Here is a 16,006-nt window from a genome sequence, read left to right on the forward strand (position 1 = left end):
AATTGACACAGCATAGTATCGCGATATTTTCAGTGGCATACTGTATCGATACACAGGCGCCAAGTAAAGATTTTTTATTATGTATGGTGGTCAGTTTGTTCCATTTTGCATCAATAAAATAAAAGTGATATGAAAAAACAGAGAAATGCTTCTTTTCAGATGAAACAGATGTTGACAAAGTTTCCTTTTGGGGGACGTCATTTAAAATTGAGAACATTTTACATGAAGTTGGAAAAAAGGCTGTAAACATAAATGTTTAAAATCGCAATAATATCGTAACGTGGCATGATTATCGTGATGATATCGTAGTGGGAGGCGTCTGCTGATTCCCCCCCCCCCAGTGTAACATATGACAGTTACAGTGACACAGCCCTGGAATAATGACATTATTTCACTGCGCGGCCCTACCACCAAGCCTGCAGTTTTTTACATTTTAAAATTCCTGTGTAGAAACATTGCCCTTACTTTTTGGCATGTACATGGTAAAGCCTAAATGAATAAATAAATACCCCACAGTTTGTAATATATCTTTGCGAGAGGAGAGTCACTCCTACAAATCTGCAGATTAAAACCACGATGAGATTAATGCACAAATTCATTAGAACGGGATTACCTGTTTAAAGTGACATATGGGAAATCAATAGTCACCACCCAAACTACAAAAGAGGTTATATATACAGCATGGCTCTTGACACCCAAACATGCACCTACACACACGTGCGCTAAGGTAAATATCAGACCAACCTCTACGTGGCTCATGAAGCACATTTAAAAAAAAAAGCTTTATTCAAACAGGGATCACTCCTTCTCATAAGCAAGTTAATCTCCCAATAAAGTTAACCTGTCAATCAATCCTTTCACAGAGACCTCCTGTGTGAATGGATGTGGTGTTCACATGGGTAGTTGGGATTTTTGATTTTGGGGTGACTTTTACAACGAAATAAACTTCAATGCTCAGAAGTAGTGGGATCATTGAGAAAATGATATTTAAGGGCCTGGTTTGAATGTTTGCTTTGCATTAAACGCACAGTGTGTAACATGTTTAGTTGTTCATTATCACAAACTTGTCCTTTTTTAATGAATATTGACCACCACCATCAATTCCAAGTATTCCTATTGGCTTGAAATTTGACAGTTGCATGAACTTGGGTAGACGCTCCATAGTCATGCTCCATCTTGAAATACGTTAGCCGGTGAGGGACATACAGGACATACTGCTCCACGTTTCATGTTTTCACAGTCACATGATAAACTCACAGCTACTGCTAATGCTGCTAATGTGTATCGTCGCTTCCCGGCGCCGGCAGGGAAACATAGAGGACCACACGTATTCAAAATCCAAATTTCAGGAACAGGAGTCTTCTTCTTCTTCCAGAAAAAGAAAAAGGATTTTGAAAAGAGCAAGAGACCGGCTTTTTGAAGCGTGAAGGCTAGCGTAGCCGTAGCTTTAATACGGACTTTCAACTTTGTGGCGCGAGAGAGCTGATTGCGATATATGATCTCATTGCTAGATGGGAGATATTCTTACACAATGGACCTTTAAGAAAAATGTTGCACACAAACCAAATATAAAGTCTGAGTCAAGATTGCAAATAGTGAAAAAAGTGGCTTATTTTGTTAAAGTCAAATATCCAACCGGCTTGATGTCAGCAAAAGACAGTAAGGACTGAATTTCATTAAAAAAAAAAAGAAAAAAAAAAGGTTGATTTTCAGCTTAAACTCAATAAAAGACACCAGGCTCTTCCAGGTATATTCCAGGACAATAGATCTGTCCAATGTAGTTCTACCCAGTTGTCAGATAACAAAATCAACAAGTGAAATGAGACAGAATGTAATGTATACAGTTTTGATTTCAAACAAAAAATGGCAAAAAAAGTGAGAGCTTTTTGGATGCAGAAGTAACACCCGACAGCACTGACCTGGTGATCTTGTCGGTGCAGGACATGGTGATGAGCTGCTCGCCCTGTAAGACCCCGTCCCACGTCTGGACGGGCCCCCGACATCGCACCGGCACCGTCCCCTCGCCCGACTCGATTTTGGTCCGCAGGTGGCTGCGCTGCTTCCTCACGCGGTGCCTGCTGCTGTGCACTGCCGACACAACACGTCACATGATGTCATTTGGTATTACACGGCTTTGCTGGATTGCCAATTCAATTAGCTATTAATGAAGTCCGTTATTTCTAAATTACACAAAGCCCACGTCAATGAGCAGCCAAGATTCATTTTGAAGACTTCTAATCAAATTTACTGAAAAGTAAGTGTCACAAAGACAGCAGGTTAAACAGGCTGGAAACAGTCAACATTTTTCCAATATTGCTTTGAATATTTTATATAAAACGATTATGTAGTACACATTCTCTCTTAAGTGGTCCATTCTGTGCCTGATTAGGGATGGTCTCAGTTTCTAATTATCGGTGTTCACATGTAACTAGCTCCATGTAATTAGAAAAGATGAATGTGTATCCAATTTTATTGTCAGCAGATAAACAATAAAGTTGTACTTTTATCCTTTCAAAGCAAAAGTTTAAATGAGGTTAATAGCTTCATTTATGGAATTAGATGTATTATCTTGGGGCAGTTGACTGCCTAATTGTTAATGAAGTAAGCATTTGACTGGATGTAACGAGCAGCCTGTGGTTCGGAAGGAGGGAGAAAGAAGCATTTTGCTGGATTTAGGTGCACCCTCGATTAACTTAGGACGGCTAATTTTAGGCGTGGTGTGACGTTGTACTGTAAAAATACAACAGTACAAACCAAGCGGGGTGTAAGCGTGACCCAACGCTTACACCCCCCCCCGCCCAGATTAAAATACGTTTTCCCATATATATCATTTTGCGTATGTATGTGTGTATAGATGCCTCCCTCTGCATGTAAAAATGCTCCAGTGTGTACACATCGGGAGGAGGGAGAGCAAAGCCGTCCCAAACACCGAGACCCCCCCCCCAGTCTGTCGCTAGCGATTCTCTCAGGACCAATCAGCAGTCTGCAGGTTTTCACGCCACCTTTTGGTCTCGCCTTAGCTCGCTTGGGGCCTCGACGGAGGTGGTACTAATAGAATACTACATTTTACCATACAATGTAAGCAGTTGCATATTTTTGTATTCCCATCTTGTATATATTAAAATATTTGTTCCTATATTTTATTCCTGTTATTATTATGTCATGTATATTGTACGTGTGTATATTGTATCCTAGTATTTAATTTATATTTATATTCTGTGCTGTGTTACTGATTTTGCTGCTGTAACACCATCATTTCCCATTTTATTGGGATCAATAAATATCCATCCATCCATCCAACTATCAAAAGTACCTGTTAGCAGGTACCAGGGACTTTTTATTATAATGGAAAACCAAAAAAAGGCGAGTAGAGTCAAGTCGAGTCGAGTGGAGCAGGTCCCATGCGGTGGAAAAACGCCAATAGTAAGAGCACAGGCTCTCAATCTGTTTAAACCACTTCCATGTGGTTTCCTGTGGGCGTACAAGGCAGCATGGCCTTTACTAATTTAGCTAAGTATATGCTATTCATAAAAAGTCTACATAGTATTTAGAAAAAGAAAACTCCAGGCTTTCAGGAAGAAGGACGCATTGAAACAAAAGCACTGGATACATAATAGTTTTTTTCTTACTTTTAGTAGAATGACAACAGGGATATCTTCCTAATAAGGTGACCAAGTTTACGTCAACATTCAGAACTTCTGTTATAATGACCCCTCGTTCCTTTAGGCTTAAACTCATCCGTCTCTCTTCCTCCACGGCTGTTGCTTCGGCGGATGTGACAGCAGCTAAAAATTAAGCTCTGACTTACAGCTCAGAAATGTTCAAGAACAGTCAGGAAAAAGGTACTAAGTCATTTCCTAATCTCTGAGAGCGCACTGCAGAACATTTAAGAGGTTTAATGACCAAAAAAACGTCAAGTTCAAAGGCTTCCGCAATGACAGCGTCATCTCTTCTCCCTCTCTCTTTCCATCCTGACTGCTTTTCAGGACAATCTCGCCATGCGCTGCCCTGTAGCGTATATATTCACAGAGCTGAATAGCAGCTTCAGTCTGTGCTGAAAGGATGGGGGCGATATATACATTCTGATGGAAGCTGCAGTCCAGATTACATTTCTGAACTCGTAGGCTACCACAAAAAAATGCTGGGCAAACCTAAATGAATGTACAATTCATTTTGAGCGGGTAAGCAATAAAATGTCATCTAGTCAGCACACGGGTGAGAGAAGTGGCTGAAAGAGGCCATAGACGCGATGTGACATGAAAAGGATGCCAGCTTCTTGACAGAAAGTGTCTGGAGAGGAGAAAAAGCAGAGCGGTAGCTTTCAGTATAGCTGCCAGAGAAAATGATCTCTCTACAAACCTGAGAGACTGACTGAGAGAATGAGATAATGAAGAGAGAATGACTGTAATGACATTTCAAAGAAATGCATGGATGGATAAAAAAAAAAAAAAAAGGCTTTATTTTGATCTCTTTTTGGTTTTGTGAACCTATGTAAAACAAGAGAAACAGAAAAGCTTGGCGTCTTACAGTCAGTGGTGATTTCATAGGGCGAGTTGAGCCTCCCGTCCCCACACGGCGACGTGCTGATGTACATGTGGAAATGGACGTTGTCTCTCAACATGTAGCCGCACTCCTTGTGCCGCACAAATATCGACTCCTCCCAGTCCTCTGGCCTTTTACTTTAGGAAGAAAAAAAAAAAAAAGGCAAAGAAAAACAACAAATACAAGGGAGATTGATGAGAAAGGTAGCAGCATTCATCACAGCATAGGAAATAGATTTCCACTTTTCATTTCCAATGATGAAGTGAGGCAGGGATGGAGAGAGATGGACACTGGCCCTCTCTCTCTGACCACAGTCCATTCTCCCGCTGTGAGACCGACATTACTCAGCCTGTCCAAATGTCTCAGGGGAAACAGGGAGAGTGACTTTAACTTGTGCTCTGTACATGCTTTGCATTTGAGTCCTGAAAGTGTCCCTGTGGAAGTCAACTTAAAACGCCCATATTCTGCTCATTTCCAGGTTCATAATTATATTTTGAGGTTGTGGCAGAACTGGTTTCCATGGTTTCAATGTCAAAAAAACACCCCATTTTTGTTGTATAAAGCCGTGCAGATGTTGAACAGCTCACCTGGAGACTGAAGACAGAGGACATTCAGAAACTGGATCTCACTCAAAACAGCATGGATGGTTTTTTCCAAGTTTGTGTTCGTGCGGAAGCACCAGAGACACAAAATAACACCCCAAATCCCAGATAAAGTGTTTTTTTAATAGTATGGGCACTTTAAGAATTGTCTGGGTTAAAATAATGGTTGAATATAAGGCAAACATGCAGTAAAACGTTACAACTAGAGATGTTCCTATGCTGATACCAATATCTAAAAAGCATCCAATACTGCCTAAAATGCTGGAATCGGTAAGTATTAGAGTTTGATCCGATACCACGTCATTTATCTCTGAATAAAAATCTACTTTAGATTAGTTAATTTATGTTCTTTTTCGGTTACGACTGTCTGTGAAACTGGATAGTAAAAAAAAGGTTCTGTGGCGTTCATTAATAGTGTTTGTTCATATTTTAAAAAGAGTTTTGTCCCGATTTGCCAGACCAACTTGGACCAATTAAACCAATCAAAATCGGCATGGGCGGGGCTAAGCTCCGCAAGGAACTTGTTTTGGTGGAAGATTTGTAAGTTCAAAGGTAAAAGTACTTTATTGTCACATACACGTGCTACTCTTGTAGCAAAACTCAGATGTTACATTTACAACACACCATGTGTTTGTACACACATGTGTATTGCAAACAGACCTAAGTACTTCACAGATAAGAACACCTGCCTCTGCACCATGTGAACATGAAATGACTATAAAATATATAAATGTATGAATGCATATGACACTGTTGTCAAAACCCACGCAATTGACATAGACAGAGACGGCATCTTGGAAGTTTGTGATCAATCCTGTATGGTGATGAAAACAAGTGGTGTCCCATTTCATAGGGGTATGTTTTTACCCCTAGCCCTTAACCCTTAGTTTCAAGGGCCAAGGGGTAGAGGTAAGGGGAAAAGGTAAGATGGAGAAATGGGATTCTGCCATAGTCTAGCTAGCTGTCTGGATCTACCCTGCACAGATCATACATCCAGAGTTTTAAATCCCAACACAAAGAAATGGGCAGATAACAGACATCGGTGCAAAGACATGCGTTCCCGGAAATGGAACGTGGTGGATTTAGACTAGGTGACACATAACCTTACTTTAAAATCTGGGTCAGTTTCTTCTCTGAGCAGGAACACAGCTTTCATCAATCACTCACACATAAGCACGTACATAAAGTATATTCAAACTAATCAATGCAAAGCACGGCTGCACTCTTTATATAACTTCTCCTCCGTCTCTGATGTCCTTTCACTGAGTGTAAATATGGAAGTTGTGGCATTTTGTTTGGCCATTATATTATGAGTTATCTTCCCCATTAGCCATTTTACTCAGCTGCAAAGTCTCTGTAGCTGCCATTCAGCATTGTGCTAAGACAAAAAGTCAGTGCCGTGTATGCAAATATGACATTCAACGATCTAGACTTCTAGCCCCTAATCTGATGAATCAGCCTTGCTATCGAGTTCCTCAGGGAGCTTAAAAACATAATATATGCTTATGCACTGGAGGCAGTTATGAGTCAAAACTAAAGATTGTCCCTTAATGCTGGGGATAGAGTGATTATTGGCCGTGGCAGATTATCAGGCCGTTTCTTGGCAGTTTTATTAGCCTGTTAACAGATTAAGTGAAATAATTAAAAAGTCGGCTAATTCGGCTCGGCTACGGCTTTGTCTGTCCCTCTGCTTCAGTTTCTCTCACCCATGAAAAGGACTTAATGGCCCGATGGTTTTTTTCCCCCCTTCCAGGCAGCTAAACTTAACCGTTGTCCCTAAATATAACCATTGCCGCGCTGCCTTGAAGGCGATTTTGGGGCAAAAAACACCAAACACCAACTTAACCCTTGTGTCGTCTTCACGTTGTCCGTGCAACTTATTGTTTTTTGGGGGTCAAATTTTTACTTTTTTTCAATGTTTCGGTCGTCTTTTTCAAAACCTAAAAGGGTTTTGTCACTTTTTTGGATGTTTCTGTCCATTCTGTCCAGTTTCTATGCCTTTTGACATTTCTGTGGGCTTCCCCCCCCCACGTTTTTAAAGCTTTTATGGACATTTGTCACTTTTTTCAACGTTCTTTCATACCAAGTATATTTTTAATGCTATCAACTTGAATAAAATATCAAAACGTAAAGAAAGTAGTGGGCTGATCATTTATTTTACTTGTGAAGAGCGTTGTGCGGAACAATCCACTTTATTTTTCTAAAAATTTGGTTGAAAGAAACCCACTTTTGTGTTGTCTTTCCCTCAACATGAAAATAAAAAATTTAACATTTTTATCGTTTTTCCCCCAATATCTTTGTCCCTTTTTATGACATTTTGTCACTTTTTTGACATTTTTGTTTTTCCAAAGTTTTTGAAGCTTGCTTCCAGTGTTTTTTTTGTTAGTTTTTCTAATACTTTTTAAGCTTTTCCCCCCAATGTTTTGTCACCTTGTTGTCACCTTGTTGACATTTTCAACCTTCATTATTTCTAATATAAAAAAAAAAAACATGGACAACACAAGGGTTAATCTCCCCCCCCCCCCCCCAACATTATCTGACTTTCTGTTACTGGTAAAGTTGGAAGTTTATCATTTATTAAATAATTGCTTACAGCATTTATACACAAAGTGTGAAAGTATATAACGATCCAAAATATTAAGTTTGATTTAAAATATTTCCATTGTCACTTTAAATTCATATCTGTGCCAAATATTGATTTCACTTATTACTAATAACCTGGAAAAACCAGTATGGGTCGATCCCTACTTACTGTAATACTGGTAAAAATCTGGGGTTATTTTGTGCATCAGAGCACGCTGTACAGGTTGCAAAGGCACACAAAGTAGATATATTTAAAACATTAAAAAAAGTGCTACATAACAAATAGGCCATTGAGACCTTGAGCTGATCCAACTCAATTCAATTTTCTTTGTCGTATCAAATCATAACAAGAATCACCTCGAGACACTTTAAAGATAGAGTAGGTCTAGACCACATTCTACAATTTACAAAGACCCAACAATACAGGCTTATTAAGGATTTTTCAATAATAAGCCAGTTTTTCAGACTTCCAATCAACTAGAACAGTCACCATATTGAGTTTTGTTTCTGGGGATAAAAAATGTAAATGCCACAGAGCTTTCAAAGCTGCTGAAAATGTAAGTCCATCATTACTTGTTTTTTTTAAAGATATAGCAGAAGATAAATCTTTTACCTCAAGAAGAGTTCAAGTTGAGAGTAGAGGAAGCGCAGCAGGGCTCTGCGGGCCGTGATTTCAGCGTGACAGTCATTGACCACGTGTCCCTGGTCACTCAGATACTCCCCGTTGATACACTTGGTGCCCGTGGATAACGCCACCACCTGGGCGTGCCTCAGGTCCAGACCTGTGGAACAATTACAGGCACTTGTCATTCGATCTGTTGACTACATTGATTCTATAATCCAAGAGTTTTATAGTAGCCCTCAAGGAGACATTTTCATTATTCATTTAAGTGATTGTTCAGAGTTATTTCATCCTAGGGTCCTTTGCACCACTACCTGAGCCAAACCACCCCCCCAGAGTTTTTTTTCTCCTGGGTCAAACAATGGCAGAGTTAGCATTATCAGCTGAATACCTTAGTGCAGTCGCTAATAGAAAAAACTGTGTATTTTGTAAATTACCCCACTTATAATGCCTGAAATGATACCAAACTTCTACAGTAGTACAAATATGTTATTTACTCATAAAAACCATAGATTGGGACATTTCTAAGTACAACAAGAGTATATTTAAATAAAACTTGCCTGCTGGCTTTTGCTCTCTGCTGCTAGCGCAAAAAGATGAGAGCTCAGGGACGTCAACAAATTACAACACAAAAAAGAGAATTAAAAAATATTTCTTAATTTAACTTATTTTTTAAAAGTGCTGTAGTACAACTAACATGAGACAACTAATAATTGAGGTACTTACTGCCCGGAATCGCTAGCAGTAGAAGCCAGCAGGCAAGTGCTTACAAACTCTGCAATCCATTGTTTTATAATTACATAACCTATTTGTACTACTGTAGAAGTTTGGTATCATTCAGGCATTACCAGTGTTGAGAGATGCAAGAAATGGTGGAGGCATATGCAGAGAGGAGGCGGGCAAAACGTCAAGCTTGAGAATTTAATGACAGAAAAAGCAAAGTTCAAAACAATCAAAGTAAGTGCTGAGAAGGGCGGGCGATTAACTAATTCCAGGGATCGAAAAACAAGAACAGGAAAACAAAAAAAAAGCCAAACAAACCAGAAATAGAGAGAAAACCCTAATTACGGAAGCAAGGAACCAGACACGAACTGTTCCTGGGAGACGTGACCCTACAATGACCTGACACAGGACAAGGAAAGTACAAAGACTAAAGCCAAAGGATAACGAGGTAACAAGAGGCAGGTGACAAGAGGGCTGGGAAACAGGTGGAAAACATCAGGTAATCATAGAAGCGGGAAAATACAGGAAGTAGAACTAAATACAAGACGAGACAGAGACCCAGACTTCAAAATAAAACATGAAACAGAACATGTTCAAGACAAGACAAAAAATACCTACAAAAAACGCAAGACAGGACAGAACCAGGCTAAGAAATAAACACAGGAAAACAGACTACAACTATAAAATAGGACAAAAACACCAAACCATAACAATGAGTGGGGTAATTTACGAGGTAAACAGTCGGTTCCATTAGCGTCTGCGCTAAGCTAATCAGGTGATAGCGCTAAATCGCCCACCCAGATAAAAAAAAAACTTCTAGACGGTTGTTTGGCTCGAGGTCGTGGTACAAAGGACCTTAGGGTGAAATTACTCCGAACCAGCGCTTTAAGAAAGAAGTTCAAGAACACACTAATATTTACGAATGGAGAAAACCGACTTCTGGCTTAGATTGCTAAAATTAACAACAAGAAACCAACAGTAAGGTGGCAAAAGGTGAAAAACTATTATTTCTCTGTATTGTATTTATGCATATGGGATAAAGACTCATTTTGGAAGAGGACATAGTACAATAAATCACATGTGGAACTCCAAACACATGTTGGCTTCAGAAATCATACAGAAATAGCCAGTAGAAGACATCTTTTGTCTATTCAGTATTTCTGTATGGGGGAAAGACGTCCTAACTTATGTATTTTAGAAAATAGAGCTACAGTTGACACAAGGGCTTTGTCAGGTTTAAGAATTAAATATTAGATAAGGATTTTAACATCAATGAGCTCATGGCTCATAATGGTTTCACATTATAGACATTTGCACATTTTAACACTTATAGACATTTCCAACTTGGCCTAAGAGCAAAGTAAATAACCAATTGGTATAATCGTGAAAAAAATGTCTGAACAAACCAGTAACAAAGTAACAAACCATAACAGTAACAAAGCATAAAAGTAAAAAGATAAGAAAAATAAAGCCATTACAATAAAACCAATAACAGCAATGGGTGGATGGAAAAATAGTGTGAAGATGGTCATGTGTGTAACTAGATCAGACAAGGTGGAAGATTCCATTTGCTCACACGGGGACACGGAAAGGAAGACATCGGAGGTAAAGACGGTATAAAGGTTATTCTGTCAGATAACTTTGGGTTAGTTCTCTGTGTACCATGAGTGAGCGTCTCTTCAGAAGCTCCTATCACACCACACCAGCCAGGATTAGCTAGCTCCAAGGAGTGAGGGAGGAAAGAGACCCTCTACCTATGAACAGGGCTGGCACCACACCTTCTCATTCATATTCCTGACTCGTATTTTAGCATGCCGAGACATCATGGATTTTAGAAAATAGAGTTACAGTTGCCGCAAGGACTTTTCCAGGCTAAAAAATGTAATCTTGGATAAGGGACGCATTTGCCAAGTCTAAAGCCAGTAAAGGAGGAAGGACACTTTTCTCTCTGAAACCCAAGTTCAACAGATGATCTGTGTGATTTCATGGTTGCTTTAAGAGTGCTGCAATGACCCAATCACTGACATATGTGGCCACAAGGATCTATAGCTACGTGAGGGGCCTTTCTCCTGCCTCCTGCCTCAGGACATGCTCCTAATACCTTTGGAGGACTAAATACATCCCTGATGTGTCCTCTGTGGGTGGTACACTGCAATGCAGATATAAACATTTGTACATCAAATGTAGTGAACCAATCGCAAAGGTCTCTAATACACAGCAGAGAACCAGACTGCTTCTTCTAACTAAATGAAAGTGGAAGCAGGTTGGTCACTCCGGGAGCTTCCTGCAGGAAAGAAATGTCCTTTATATACAACGGATCCACAGGAATCGGTGCCCTAAAATGGGCATTAGGTCCGTCTGTCAAAGGTCTAGCATTGAACCACAGGAGTGATGGCATGACCATTTTCACAAAACTCATCATCGGCTGCCCCCCAGACTACGCTATCCAACATATAAGACAATATTTTGTCTCAGATATTGATGTAATATCAATATGGGGTGGCAGCAGCTCTGTCTGTAGGGAGTTAGGTTGGGAACCGGAGGGGTGCAAGTTCAAGTCCACATACGGACCAAGGTATGATGGACTGGACACACCTCATGGGCAATGCCAAGGTGCTCTTGGCAACTGCTTGGGGTGCAAGTGCTTGGGCGGCCCTCACTCTGACACCTCTTCATTAGTGCAAGTATAGGTACTGAGCATGTGTGTGTAGTTTAGGCCTGTGTGTAATAACAACAGATTGTAATTTCCCCTTGTGGGACTATTGTTATTATATATTGTCCAGGCCTAGCAGTTACCTATCTGGAAGCAGCAAAAATACCTGTCTAGCTCGAGGTTTGTGAATCAGCACTGGTGTCTTGTCAGCCAGATTTATGGGGGAATGGTCTTTCCCCTCCCTGACACTCGGGGACTTGGTTTCCCCCAATTCTGTTTGGACAGCAAGATAGAAGCTTCTAAAGAGGTCACTGTAGCATTATTCTCAACATGAGACATGAAGCAAATGCTTTGAGAGATCATAGAGCACAAAGTTATCCTGTCTCGTGTCGGTTTTCCTTTGAGAAAAAGACGCTTTTCTCAGTAAAGATTCAGGCCAGTGCAGGGCCACGTGAGAGCCCGACTGACTGACAGATAGACAGAGGTGGTGTAGAGGGGGCTGGGGGTGGGGGGAGGCTGGATCAGCACGTTAACGGCATGCCATGCCACAAATCTCTCCCATCGCCTCTGAAAGTCAGGCTTCGCTGGCTTCAGGCAGACCTGCAGGCATCGCCAGCCCGGCACATGAGCTTTTATCAGCCTCGGCCCAGATGGCACTGCGGTAGTAGAGTCCTGACACCTCCACTGATGAGGAATGGGAAGGAGGGCAAGGGAGGAAAATGGAGGAGTGTGTGTGGTGTGTGTGTGTGTGTGGCGGGTTAAGGAAAGAAGAAGAGCATAGAGAAGAAAGGAAAATCTAAGGTAGGGTGGAATAAGAAACTACAGCAGAAAACTTAAAAAACTATGTTATGACGACTTTTAAAATCTCAAATGAATGTACTGTACTATTTGGATCATGTGTAACAACATTAAAGTAAACCTTAATGTCTGGTAAGAAGAACTTTTCTCATCCTATTTTTGCCAATAGAAATAAGTACTAATAGATCAGGTAGCGGATCTTTAGTTCAAATGAGACAATTCTGCTTCCAACCTGTAGGGGGACCAAAGAGGAAAATTGCTTTAATGTTGCTTTAACCCTAAGAGACCAGTTGACAAAATACATATCTATATATTTTTTTAAAGTCCAGACGCTTTTCCCCTTATGACAATAATCAAAATAATGATATCATATTTACTTATATCACACCCACAGCAATGCTAAACAAGCATTGGTGGTGTCTAAAACAGTTCCCCTGTATATTTGGAGTCATGCAGTGCAAAAATAAACATAATGAACGTTATAACTATTATAAAAGGACAAACTATTTACATTTCTTCTAAAAAGGCCCAAATGTATGCCAAATCTAAACACAGTGACGCTTTCTTCTCTGTAGAACGGTAATAGAGGATCTTTGATCACATTAGACTAGTCTGACTTGGAGTGATCTTTCCCACTATATACTATCATTGTTCTCACTCGGATCTCAGATGCCCATACAAGGCATAACGTGACGGACCTGCCTTCCCATTGGTTGAAAAAATGTCAACACTAGAGCCCGATATATAGGCACGCCGATATTATTTGGCATTTCCCGATCTATCGGTATCAGCATTTATAATGGCCGATTCAAAATATATGTATATATTTTTATAAATATTCATTCATCAGAATTTATTATGACAAGTAAATGATTCTGATAAATTAATATTTAAAAAATAACTGTCAACAATGCTACGAGCGTTGCATAGTTTGTCCACCAGAGGGCATTTATATACGTTTTATTCATCAGAAGTTTAATATATTTTGATGTTCCTTTGTTCTGTTGTGACCAATAAAACCAATTATTATAACTACAAATAACTAATGTTAGGGAAATCGTGTTTCTGGATTTGTTTTTAAATATACTTTATATTGACCCATATATCGGCATATCGTATTTTTAAATAATTAAAGCGTCAGAACACGTGATCAATTATTGACAAATCTTGGATGTAAGTTTGGATTTATTGCTCAACAACCCCCCAAAAAAGGCAAACGTTCCAGAATGGATAGAAAATCTCCTATAAAGGCTAGAAAGACGCTTAAAAGACTGTCTGTTTTCGTTTTTAAATGATTAAAATAGAATAAGAGATGCTGTTCTCGGCCTCAGAGGGTTGAAGCACTGCGCTACATTTAGCATTGCGCCTTTGTTGGGGTGCAAACAGGTCACTCACAGAATTGTGTACAGTATATACTGTATAAGCATCTTCAGAAACATCATCTTGTGTGTGAGATAATAATGAGTAAAACAAAGCATCTTTCAGCCCCTTTGGTTGTTTGAATGAATGAAAAGGAAATGAATGTCCGGGGGGAAAACGCAGGTTAAAGCTACTGCACAGAAAACATACAATATTCACGAGTGTACACAGCACCATAAAAATCTCTATATCACAAGTTCAACTATTGGCCTTCCCTTTAAGCAATGCACCCCAATTCCTTCTCGGTGATAAAGCAAGTTCTAAAAGGTAACAGACTCAACCAATTTCATTCTCCTGTTTTTTTCTTGCCGTTCCACTTCGCGATTGTTTAGATCAATTTTGCAGTGGATAATTTCTGCTGCGCTGCTCACTACCCTGCCATGAAATTGGCAAAGAGGTTGCCTTCAGTTTGCAGAAGAGAGGAGAGGAGGAGGAGAGATGAATGGAAGATGGGCGGGGGAGACAGGGAGAGAGGTAGAAAGAGGGCGACGCACAGACAGAAGCGATAGAGAGCCCCACAGGCACTGTGCTGATTTTAAAACCAGGAATAATCAGCGGCATCACAGAAATCCAAAAAGAGAGGGTCAAAAGCAACAAGGTAGAGTGGAGTAAAAGGCCTGAAGCACTCGTCACACACAAATACATCTGTTACTAGTGATTCAAAGATGTCACACCCCGGGATAACGGCACTGTCAAAAAGCATGTACATCACAGACTGAGACCTGCAACTACTCACTATAGCAACTGCACTACACTGTTCAGTGCACAATACTGTCAATGGACTTCAACGGGAAGACAAAGCACACGCCGGCTCACTACGGCAACTGAGGACGTAAACACACTTCGTGACAGCACGCGGAAGAGAGGTCAGGTATTTATTTAACACTCTGTTTTGACGACTGCTCCTGAACTGTTGAGGGGGGGGTGGGGGGGGACTAAGGTAGGGGGAGCTGTAACAATCAAGCAAAGAACTGCAATTTCCTTGTCAAATAATAACATGGGAATTTTGCCTGCCGACCAGGTCAAAAGTGTGAGTAAATTGCACTCATATTCAAGTGATTGACATATTCGAGATATTACCCGCCTTTTTCTTTTAGGCTAAGTTGGCAAGTTTAACTGATTTGAATCTAATTCCGGTTTTCTTCAGCTTCAGCTTTTGTGGCTGGTCCATCCTTCACGAAATGGCTTGAGTGCTGTGGCATAGTCACACCGGCTGATTATTCCCCTGCCTCCAACTGTGTCACAGAACTATGTCCTGCACACCTGCACTGTGTGCCATTGATTGCCCCTTGTTCCACCCAGTCATGAAAATGCAGGCTTGTTTCTCCCTTAACAAAGCAGGACATTACGACCCTACATTGGTCTCTGCTTTGAGAAGGGGGGGGCATGGTTGCGGGTGAGGGTGTGGCCTAGACCAACTGCCACTTTGCTTCTTTGAAAGCCATGGGTTGTGGCAAAGCAGAGAAATGGGAGGTAACCTTGCCCCTTATGACCTCACAAGGGGCAAGATTCCAGATCGTCCCATCTGAGCTTTCATTTTATCAAAGGCAGAGCAGGATAGCCAGGGCTCAGTTTACACCTATCTCCATTTCTAGCCACTGGGGGGGGGGGGGGCACAGGCAGGCTGTTAAAAAAACTCTGAGTGAAATATTCATGCCATGGGACCTTCAAGGTAAAACAAGAAATATGTTAAGATGAGGAAAAACATTATTGTCTTTCATGAGTGACGTAAATTAGGCTTTGACAGGGCAGGCTGAAATGGCATAAAATACATACAAAATATAAAAGATACATATAAACCTGTGCAAAAACATTGACAATACAAACTTCTTGTTGCTACATGCAACAATAAAAAAACACTGAATGGCTTCGATGCTAAGGGGTTGAAACATTTGCTGTGAGCTCAGCGTTCCCCTGCTCTGGAGCTGAAGTTTTTTATTTGCATATGTATTACTTGTGTTTTTTTCTGTCTTCACCACATAACACTGGTTCCCCTTCGAGGGGAACTCGAACTGCGTCGGTTACGACACTATGGGAACGCCTTTAGGCATGACAGGGCTGAAT

The 16,006-nt window shown here is 40.5% G+C and overlaps 1 protein-coding gene across 2 annotated transcripts in view; it reads right to left on the minus strand.

Moving 5' to 3' along the window:
* adarb2 (adenosine deaminase RNA specific B2 (inactive)) overlaps positions 1 to 16,006 on the minus strand; it is an 80,980-nt gene that overhangs the window by 15,178 nt on the left and 49,796 nt on the right. For both annotated transcript variants that reach the window (XM_034862182.1, XM_034862181.1), the window contains exons 4-6: positions 8,341 to 8,509; positions 4,528 to 4,679; positions 1,920 to 2,088 (exon numbers count right to left, since the gene is read on the minus strand). In XM_034862182.1, the coding sequence (XP_034718073.1) occupies positions 1,920 to 2,088; positions 4,528 to 4,679; positions 8,341 to 8,509 (490 nt within the window). The remainder of the gene's footprint in view (positions 1 to 1,919; positions 2,089 to 4,527; positions 4,680 to 8,340; positions 8,510 to 16,006) is intronic.

The sequence above is a fragment of the Etheostoma cragini genome, chromosome 22 (genome assembly GCF_013103735.1).
Source record: "Etheostoma cragini isolate CJK2018 chromosome 22, CSU_Ecrag_1.0, whole genome shotgun sequence".
In the NCBI taxonomy this organism is placed as follows: domain Eukaryota; kingdom Metazoa; phylum Chordata; class Actinopteri; order Perciformes; family Percidae; genus Etheostoma; species Etheostoma cragini.